At 41.5% G+C, this 10,578-nt stretch overlaps 1 protein-coding gene across 1 annotated transcript in view; it reads right to left on the bottom strand.

The window, feature by feature from the left end:
• Positions 1 to 737: 737 nt before the first annotated feature.
• LOC311125578 (uncharacterized protein) overlaps positions 738 to 10,578 on the bottom strand; it is a gene marked incomplete at both ends in the record, with an annotated part of 35,661 nt that continues 25,820 nt past the window's right edge. Inside the window, 10 exons of the mRNA XM_084199606.1 lie at positions 738 to 816; positions 2,453 to 2,679; positions 2,776 to 2,839; positions 2,938 to 3,028; positions 3,238 to 3,501; positions 3,610 to 3,870; positions 3,983 to 4,237; positions 4,501 to 4,860; positions 5,118 to 5,342; positions 5,463 to 5,786. Coding sequence (XP_084055732.1) covers positions 738 to 816; positions 2,453 to 2,679; positions 2,776 to 2,839; positions 2,938 to 3,028; positions 3,238 to 3,501; positions 3,610 to 3,870; positions 3,983 to 4,237; positions 4,501 to 4,860; positions 5,118 to 5,342; positions 5,463 to 5,786 — 2,150 coding nt within the window. The remainder of the gene's footprint in view (positions 817 to 2,452; positions 2,680 to 2,775; positions 2,840 to 2,937; positions 3,029 to 3,237; positions 3,502 to 3,609; positions 3,871 to 3,982; positions 4,238 to 4,500; positions 4,861 to 5,117; positions 5,343 to 5,462; positions 5,787 to 10,578) is intronic.

Genomic DNA, 10,578 nt, shown 5'->3' with positions numbered 1-10,578 from the left:
TTTGTTGTGTTCAGGTCTTCTTAGTTCTGTGTTTGTTGTGTTCAGGTCTTCTTGTTTCTGGGTTCGTTGTGTTCAGGTCTTCTTGCTTCTTGGTTCTGAGTTTGTTGTGTTCAGGTCTTCTTAGTTCTGTGTTTGTTGTGTTCAGGTCTTCTTAGTTCTGTGTTTGTTGTGTTTAGGCCTTCTTGGTTCTGGGTTTCTTGTGTTCAGGTCTTCCTGGTTCTGGGTTTGTTGTGTTCAGGTCTACTTGGTTCTGGGTTTGTTGTGTTCAGGTCTTCTTGGTTCTGTGTTTGTTGTGTTCAGGTCTTTTTGGTTCTGGGTTTGTTGTGTTCGGGTCTTCTTGGTTCTGGGTTTGTTGTGTTCAGGTCTTCTTGGTTCTGGTTTTGTTGTGTTCAGGTCTTCTTGTTTCTGGGTTCGTTGTGTTCAGGTCTTCTTGCTTCTTGGTTCTGAGTTTGTTGTGTTCAGGTCTTCTTAGTTCTGTGTTTGTTGTGTTCAGGTCTTCTTAGTTCTGTGTTTGTTGTGTTCAGGCCTTCTTAGTTCTGTGTTTGTTGTGTTCAGGTCTTCTTAGTTCTGGGTTTGTTGTGTTCAGGTCTTCCTGGTTCTGGGTTTGTTGTGTTCAGGTCTTCCTGGTTCTGGGTTTGTTGTGTTCAGGTCTTCCTGGTTCTGTGTTTGTTGTGTTCAGGTCTTCCTGGTTCTGGGTTTGTTGTGTTCAGGTCTTCCTGGTTCTTGGTTTGTTGTGTTCAGGTCTTCCTGGTTCTGGGTTTGTTGACTGTACTGTAGAAAACAGAAGGGTCCTCCTCAGCTGCTTGTGCTGCGGGTCTGAAAAGAGAGAAACAAAAATGAAACAAAAGTTGTGTTCCAAATGGTGGCACCCTATACCCTTTATAAAGCACTATCTTTCACCAGGGCCTATGGGCTCAGGATAAAAGTAGTGCACTAAATAGGAAATAGGGTGCCATTTGGAACTCATCCGAACTGTTCATCAAAACCATCATCACATCACTCCCTCATTATAGACATGTCATAATAATTGTCTTGAGATGTCCATTGTTGGGTCCATAGTTTAAGGAAATGACATCAGTAGTGGTCACTAGGGGTCAACTGTTTTGCCTATTGATGATATCTACAATAAACAGCAGCATATGAATGACCTTATTGCAGAATATGCAGAATATGGCAGCAGTGGGGCGGTTCCATTTCACAGCAGTTTATTGCACTTCCTCTTCCTGTTTCTGGTGTTGAGGCATGAATGCACAATATGCATCACTCATGACATCATCATTGTCTACTCCTCCAATGAGCACATGGCCGTTACTACGTTTGAGGACACAGAGGTCGTTAATGTTTTTCTAATTTGGAAATAATAATAATAATAGCCTAATACAAATACTGTACACAGTAAAGAAAATGAATTACGGATCAACATCTAAATATTGTTCCCAGCGTTGGTCAAAGCTCAGAACGCTTATTTTCTTGATCTGACTAATCGCGCCTGCCTCTTTGTGAATGAGTGGAATCATGAACAGTGGTTTGTTTGTTATGATCTCTGGCATCCCCCAGATATGCCTCCCTAATTTTATCAGCACATTCACCACTCTCTCAAACGGCTAATTCCCCTTCTCGTGGCACTTGCCGAGGGCGACGTGAAACGAACTACCCCAGGCCGCAGGTTGCTCTGCTGACAGTGTGTTTGCGAGATGCTGTGTCCCGCGACTCCTGCCTTGTCTACAGTCAGTCAGGTCTAGAAGGATGAAGTAAGAATCTAATGTTAAACGGAGCCTACCTCAGCAGGAGAAAACCAAACACTACTAAGCTAGGCTACTGAGACAGACAGTGATGTGGTGCTCATTGGAGAGACTGAGGCAGGCTGCAATGCATGCAGGTGGAAGTAGAGGGAGACAGAGAGAGAGAGGAAGCAAGCAGAGAGAGAGGTTTTTACAGTGGTTCCCAAACTTGGGGTCTGATCAAACAATTTAGGAACATTAAAAAAGATATGTTTCAATATGAATATCTCCACTTGGCCTATCTTCCCTATAGGCATACATTAAAATGCTATCAACATGCGAACAATACAGTTATAAAAATGTCACACGTTTTTGTTTTGTTGCTGATGCTGCGTGTCAGTGTGAATCATCTCCCATATTTCCTCCCTTTCAGGGGTATAACATTACAACTGTATAGCTAATAGGCTATGTGTTTGTAGATGGACTGAGGTGAATGAACCTACAGCAGCCAAGGTGATAACGGCTGGGGTCATTTTTGCTTGTTTTTGCTGTTTTCCAAATAACATTTTAAAGTGTTTTAATTGTATAGAAATGCAGTAAAGAAGAATCTACTTTCCAACCCCCTGGACATCCAGATTTGGTTGTAAACAAACAAACGTATCCTTAAATGCTGTGTGTTTCCAATGTTCTAGTATTGGTTCTATGTTGCTGTAATGGCAGAATATGCTCACTTGGTGGCAGAACTGGGGCGATTCAATTGCACAACAGCGTATTGGACATCTTCGTCTTGTTTCTGTTTCTGGACGGTTGAGTACAGTGGGACTTCCTGGTTTTTGGAGTGAGAGAAGTGGACGCTGGCGTAGTGAACATCATCCTGGTCTACGGTGGCTGCTGTCTGTGTTGCAGTAAGGGTCATGGCCATGCTTGAGATGTTGTCATACACTGGACTAGAGTCTCCCTGATGGAGAAAGAGGACAGACAACATGAGGAGTGGAAATGTTCCACAAAGCAATACCCAGACATCACAGTCATCTTCTGATTCCAACAGACTCACCTGTCCATTTTCTGCTATATCACTTGTGTCTCTTGTGTCAGAGGTGGATTTGGAGGCCTTCTTCCTGTTTTGCACATTAATTAATTAATTAATGAAGTTAACAACAAATCAGAGTGCTACATTTAAAAAATAAACAACATAAAAATATGAATTTTCACTCACCTGAACCACATGAGTCCAGAGAGACAGAGGATGAGAACCAGAACAACCACTATGATTCCAACAGCTGTAGTCATAACTGAGGTTTGTTTCCCTGTAATATAATATGGATGACGTGAGTATATGGCATGATATAATAAACTAAAAATAAACTGAAATACAGGACATTAATGCAATACTTGTTAAGGGATCTTATAACACAATGTATAGTTATAAACTAAGGAGTAATAATCCAAAGTATAATGATTAAGATTAAATTTAAACATGTAGTTTTGTATTGAAGTATTGAAGATGAATCTTGACCTGCTACAATGATCATCAGAGCTGTAGAGTTCTTAGATGCTATTTTATTCCGGGCCTCACAGTAGTATTCTCCACTTTCCTCAGAGCTGATGTTAGTGATGTTGTAACTCTGTCCTGATGCTTTTGGTGAGGTTATGTTCTTCTTGTACCAGATGTATTTGTCCACAGGTGGGTTGGCATCACTGCTGCAGGTCAGAGTCACTGAAATGCCCTCCACTATTTCACCAGAGGGACTGACTGACACTGAGGTGTTCTTTGGGCCATCTGGTGTTGAAGGTGACAGAAAATAATCAACTCACATAACATGTAAGGTACCAAGAGATCATGTGCATGATTCTCTGATCAAAAGAGGAGATGGTTCGGTGAACTTACACTGAACGTCCACAAACACAGAAGAGTTGAGACGTCCATATTTATTCTCAGCCTCACAGTAATATTCTCCACTGTCCTCAGAGCTGATGTTAGTGATGTTGTAACTCTGTCCTAATGCTTTTGGTGAGGTTATGTTCTTCTTGTACCAGGTGTATTTGTCCACAGGTGGGTTGGCATCACTGCTGCAGGTCAGAGTCACTGAACTGCCCTCCACTATTTCACCAGAGGGACTGACTGACACTGAGGTGTTCTTTGGTCCATCTAATGTAAAATACAGTGGATTTAAAAAGAGTAAAAATTAGGTCAGTTAAAAATATTATATATACTTTCCACAATTGTACTTTTCCAATTGTACTTTTCCACATGTACTTACATCTGACATTGAGAGTCTCTTCAGGAGAGCGGAGATCCTCATGGCCTTCCACAGCACAGGAGTATCTTCCTGCATCCTCACTGCTGGCTGGGAATAGGCTATAGACAGGAGAGTAGGTGTTGCTGTTTGGTATAGGCTGTCCATTCTTATACCAACTGTAGGCTGTGATGGGGTCCAGTGTACATTTGGTTCTACATGTCAGTGTGACATTCTCCCTCTCTGACACAGATGTAGGATCCATCTCCAACACAACATCTAGAGAAAAAGGAAACACATCATTATTCTCCTCCTATATATGTCCTCTTATATGATATACTAGATTTGTTTTTTTCTGTCACATACCACTACTGTGTCTGTATGACTGCCCTTAATAAGGTCATTACAGTAATAGATGTGAGATGTGTGACAGATTACCTGTGACAGTCAGGGAGACAGGAGCCAGCAAACTTTCCTCAATAATTATAATTAAACATCACATAGAAATGTATGTATAAACATGATCATTTGTTCAGTGTAACCTGTGACAGTCAGAGTTGTTCCAGTGAAGCTGTATCCCCATCTTGATGTATGTGTGTTGAATATGAACTTGTACTCAGCTGAGTCCTCTTCTCTCAGATCTGTGATTCTCAGGGTGGAGTGACCTCTCTCCTTCTCTCCACCATACTCCACACGACCTGCATACCCTGGGTCTGTGGTTATGTCCTCAGGGATCAACTTATCACTCCACCTAGCACTCTGTTTAGGACTAAACCAGAGTGATGATGTGACGGTATCATAACCACTGCCATAAGTACATGATATGTCCACTGATGACCCCTTCAAGACACAGATTCTCCTCTTGGTGTAAGTCACTCTGTTGCAGTCCTGACCCTGGACACCTGAAATATAATGGAATCAGATGAGTACATTATACTGTATTTCCTGACTCTGAATGCCTGAAACATAAAGATTTTTGTTATTTCATTTATTTTATTTTCTAAATGTTTCTTGCCAAGAATATATCAATAGCAAGTTCCACTTTGGAAATATTGTAGTTTACTTCTACAGTAAATGTAAATGGAAGTTTCTGAGCATTTAATAAGTCATCACCAACTTTTCAGTTTACAGGCTTTGTCAGGGTTTAATCCACACTCACAGACTGCAGGAGACCGGAGATCCTCATGGCCTTTTACAGCACAGGAGTAGCTGTCTTCATAGTTACTGGAGACTGAGTATTTGACCTTGTAGGTGCTCTCATCTAGATGTTGTCCGTTCTTGTACCAGATGTAGGTGGGGTTACCAATCAGGGTACAGGTGGTGCTGCAGGTCAGTGTCTTCCAATACTCCCATCTTGTCCACATTCCCCCAGTCACCTTTAGATCTGAAGTTATGAAACAACAATGGAGAACATCTGTCTGTCAGCACCATTCCAAGGTTCTCACTGAAAATGTAATAAATCATTTGAAGTGGTAACTATACTCTTTATGTCAGATTACAGTACCTGTGACAGAGAGAGTAACATATGAGCCATATTTCGATGAGCCTTCTGTAAATGAGAAGTAATATGATGTTGAATCCTCCTCTCTCAGGTCTGTGATTGTCAGGGTGCAGTCATTCTCCTTGTTCCCACAGTACTCTATACGATCCTCATATTTATCTTGGATTTCAGTCCAGATCAAATTCTTCCATTTATACCATGTGGTTGTCGTGACTGTATAATCTCTGGGATATGTGTAGGAGCAGGACAGCTCCACTGTTGACCCCTTCAAGGTACAGATCCTATTCTTGGTGTAGCTCACACTCCAGCCATTCTGACCCAGTACCACTGAAACACTGTCACACAATACAATGGTATCATAATTAAGTCAAGGTCTTTTGGCTCACACTAACAGTAGGGTTTGTCCACAATTTGTTGCCGTAGTTGTTGAGTTGAGTGTGAATGGAAACCACAGATAAGCATCACTCAGTGAGGTGTGAAAGATAACTATTTAAAGGGAAGTGGAGACGCCTAACAGAACACACCAGAATAATATTATGATTCTTATCCTTTTAGAAATGTCTGTAGATTGTTAAACAGAGCAACTAAAATATAAGAATGAGACCATACCTGCTACAGACCAGAGAAACACCACCAACACACTTCCTGCTGTTCTCAAGGCCATTGTTGCATCTCCCACCCTGCAGTCTTAGAAACATAAACAACAGCTCACTCTATAGCTGGTGAATAACTACACCTGATACATTGGAGTATAAACTGTAAATGGGGTACAGGGCCTCATTACTGAAAATGAACCAGGCTCATATTGTGTTGAGTTGTATTGTGCTATATGGTTGTCTATGTGATTACTGTCTGTCTGTAAGTCTATTGCACTATGTATTTAATGTGTGTGACGTGTTTCATGTCTGTCTACGTCTTTCTATTTAAGATGACATGATGTATGATGCAAAAGTAATTTCCAAATGGATTAAATAAAGTCATCATCATCATCAACAACATCAACAACAACAACAATCACTTATTGAACAGATCTGTAGTACTGTAAACAGATATTTCTATATTGATTGTTCTGAAGTTGTTTTATTCTCAGAACTCCAAATAAAGGAGGATAAATGTTCAATACTCTACGGTCCGTCAAGCTGTACAGCAGCCTGAAGACTGACCACCAGGTTCAATGATAGCTCCTATCCCCAAGCAGTGAGGCTAAACATCAAGTGACACACACACACACACACACATACACACATACACACACATACATACATACATACAGTGGGGAGAACAAGTATTTGATACACTGCCGATTTTGCAGGTTTTCCTACTTCCAAAGCATGTAGAGGTCTGTCATTTTTATCATAGGTACACTTCAACTGTGAGAGACGGAATCTAAAACAAAAATCCAGAAAATCACATTGTATGATTTTTAAGTAATTAATTTACATTTTATTGCATGACATAAGTATTTGATCACCTACCAACCAGTAAGAATTCCGGCTCTCAAAAACCTGTTAGAGGTTGCATCATCTGTGGATCTGTTGGGGCGGTATGCAAATTGGAGTGGGTCTAGGGTTTCTGGGAAAATGCTGTTGATGTGAACCATGACCAGCCTTTCAAAGCACTTCATGGCTACAGACGTCAGTGCTACGGGTCGGTAGTCATTTAGGCAGGTTATCTTAGAGTCCTTGGGCACAGGGACTATGGTGGTCTGCTTGAAACATGTTGGTATTACAAATACTTATTTCATGCAATGTCATGCAATAAAATGCAAATTAATTATAAAAAAAATCATACAATGTGATTTTCTGGATTTTTGTTTTAGATTCAGTCTCTCACAGTTGAAGTGTACCTATGATAAAAATGACAGACCTCTACATGCTTTGGAAGTAGGAAAACCTGCAAAATCGGCAGTGTATCAAATACTTGTTCTCCCCACTGTATATACATTTATACATACATACATACACTACCGGTCAAATGTTTTAAAACACCTACTCATTCAAGGGTTTTTCTTTATTTTTCCTATTTGTTACATTGTATAACAATATTGAAGGCATCAAAACTATGATATAACACACATGAATCATGTAGTAACCAAAAAATATATATTTTATATTTGAGATTCTTCAAATAGCCACCCTTTGCCCTGATGGCAGCTTTGCACACTCTTGGCATTCTCTCAACCAGCTTCACCTGGAAGGCTTTTCCAACAGTCTTGAATGAGTTCCCACATATCCTGAGCACTTGTTGGCTGCTTTTCCTTCACTCTGCGGTCCGACTCATCCCAAACCATCTCAATTTGGTTGAGGTCGGGGAATTGTGGAGTCCAGGTCATCTGATGCAGCACTCCATCGCTCTCCTTCTTGGTAAAATAGCCCTTATACAGCCTGGAGGTGTTTTGGGTAATTGTCCTTTTGAAAAACAAATGATATTCCCACTAAGCCCAAACCAGATTGGATGGCGTATCACTGCAGAATGCTGTGGTAGCCATTGGGTTAAGTGTGCATTGAATTCTAAATAAATCACAGACAGTGTCACCAGCAAAGCACCCCCACAAAATAACACCTCATCCTTCATGCTTTACGGTGGGAAATACACATGCAGTGATCATCCGTTCACCCACACCACGTCTCACAAAGACACAGTGGTTGGAACCAAACATCTCCAATTTGGACTCCAGACCAAAGGACACATTTCCACCGGTCTAATGTCCATTGCTCTTGTTTCTTGGCCCAAGCAAGTCTCTTCTTCTTATTGGTGTCTTTTAGTAGTGGTTTCTTTGCAGCAATTCGACCATGAAGGCCTGATTCACACAGTCTCCTCTGAACAGTTGATGTTGAGATGTGTCTGTTACTTGAACTCTGTGAAGCATTTATTTGGGCTTCAATTTCTGAGGCTGGTAACTCTAATGAACTTATCCTCTGCAGCAGAGGTAACTCTGGGTCTTCCATTCCTGTGGCTGTCCTCATGAGAGCCAGTTTCATCATAGCGCTTGATGGTTTTTGCGACTGCACTTGAAGAAACTTTCAAAGTTCTTGAAATTCAAGTAATGATGGACTGTAATTTCTCTGGGCTTATTTGAGCTGTTCTTGCCATAATATGGACTTGGGTAGCAGGTAGGGCGGCAGGTAGCTTAGTGGGTAAGAGCGTTGTGACAGTAACCGAAAGGTCGCTGGTTCTAATCCCTGAGCCAACTAGGTGAAAAATCTGTCAATGTGCCCTTAAGCAAGGCACTTAACCCTAATTGCTCATGAAAGTCACTCTGGATAAGAGCGTCTGCTAAAATGTTAATGTATTTTACCAAATAGGGCTATCTTCTGTATACCCCCCCTACCTTGTCACAACACAACTGATTGGCTCAAACACATTGAAATGGAAATAAATTCCACAAATTATATTTTAAGAAGGCACACCTGTTATTTGAAATGCATTCCAGGTGACTACCTCATGAAGCTGGTTGAGAGAATACCATGAGTGTGCAAAGCTGTCATCAAGGCAAAGGGTGGCTATTTGAAGAATCTCAAATATAAAATATATTTTGATTTGTTTAACACTTCTTTGGTTACTACAGTCGTGATCAAAAGTTTTGAGAATGACACAAGTATTGGTCTTCACAAAGTTTGCTGCTTCAGTGTTTTTAGATATTTTTGTCAGATGTTACTATGGGATACTGAAGTTTAATTACAAGCATTCCAGAAGTGCCAAAGGCTTTTATTGACAATTACATTAAGTTTATGCAAAGAGTCAATATTTGCAGTGTTGACCCTTCTTTTTCAAGACCTCTGTAATCCACTCTGGCAAGCTGTCAATTAACTTCTGGGCCACATCCTGACTGATGGCAGCCCATTCTTGCATAATCAATGGTTGGAATTTGTCCGAATTTGTGGGTTTTTGTTTGTCTCTTGAGGATTGATCACAAGTTCTCAATGGGATTAAGGTCTGGGGAGTTTCCTGGCCATGGACCCAAAATGTCGATGTTTTGTTCCCCGAGCCATTTAGTTATCACGTTTGCCTTATGGCAAGGTGCTCCATCATGCTTTAAAAGGCATTGTTCGTCACCAAACTATTCTTGGATGGTTGGGAGAAGTTGCTCTCGGAGGATGTGTTGGTACCATTCTTTATTCATGGCTGTCTTCTTAGGCAAAATTGTGAGTGAGCCCACTCCCTTGCCTGAGAAGCAACCCCACACATGAATGGTCTCAGGATGCTTTACTGTTGGTATGACACAGGACTGATGGTAGTGCTCACCTTGTCTTCTCCGGACAAGGTGTTTTCCAGATGCCCCAAACAATCGGAAAGGGGATTCATTAGAGAAAATTACTTTACCCCAATCCTCAGCAGTCAAATCTCTGTACCTTTTGCAGAATATCAGTCTGTCCCTGATGTTTTTCCTGGAGAGAAGAGGCTTCCTCGCTGCCCTTCTTGACACCAGGCCATCCTCCAAAAGTCTTCGCCTCACTGTGCGTGCAGATGCACTCACACCTGCCTGCTAACATTCCTGAGCAAGCTCTGCACTGGCGGTGCCCCGATCCCGCAGCTGAATCAACTTTAGGAGACGGTCCTGGCGCTTGCTGGACTTTCTTGGGCGCCCAATATCCTTGCCTATGAAGCCCTTTTTGTGCAAAGCAATGATGACGGCACGTGTTTCCTTGCAGGTAAACATACACTGCTCAAAAAATAAAGGGAACACTTAAACAACACATCCTAGATCTGAATGAATGAAATAATCTTATTAAATACTTTTTTCTTTACATAGTTGAATGTGCTGACAACAAAATCACACAAAAATGATCAATGGAAATCAAATTTATCAACCCATGGAGGTCTGGATTTGGAGTCACCCTCAAAATTAAAGTGGAAAACCACACTACAGGCTGATCCAACTTTGATGTAATGTCCTTAAAACAAGTCAAAATGAGGCTCAGTAGTGTGTGTGGCCTCCACGTGCCTGTATGACCTCCCTACAATGCCTGGGCATGCTCCTGATGAGGTGGTGGATGGTCTCCTGAGGGATCTCCTCCCAGACCTGGACTAAAGCATCCGCCAACTCCTGGACAGTCTGTGGTGCAACGTGGCGTTGGTGGGTGGAGCGAGACATGATGTCCCAGATGTGCTCAATTGG

This window comes from Coregonus lavaretus (assembly GCF_964263955.1).
Source record: "Coregonus lavaretus genome assembly, contig: HAP1_SCAFFOLD_440, whole genome shotgun sequence".
Classification (NCBI taxonomy): Eukaryota; Metazoa; Chordata; class Actinopteri; order Salmoniformes; family Salmonidae; genus Coregonus; species Coregonus lavaretus.
Note: the sequence above shows the minus strand (reverse complement) of the source record. Positions and strands in the feature narration are given on the sequence as shown.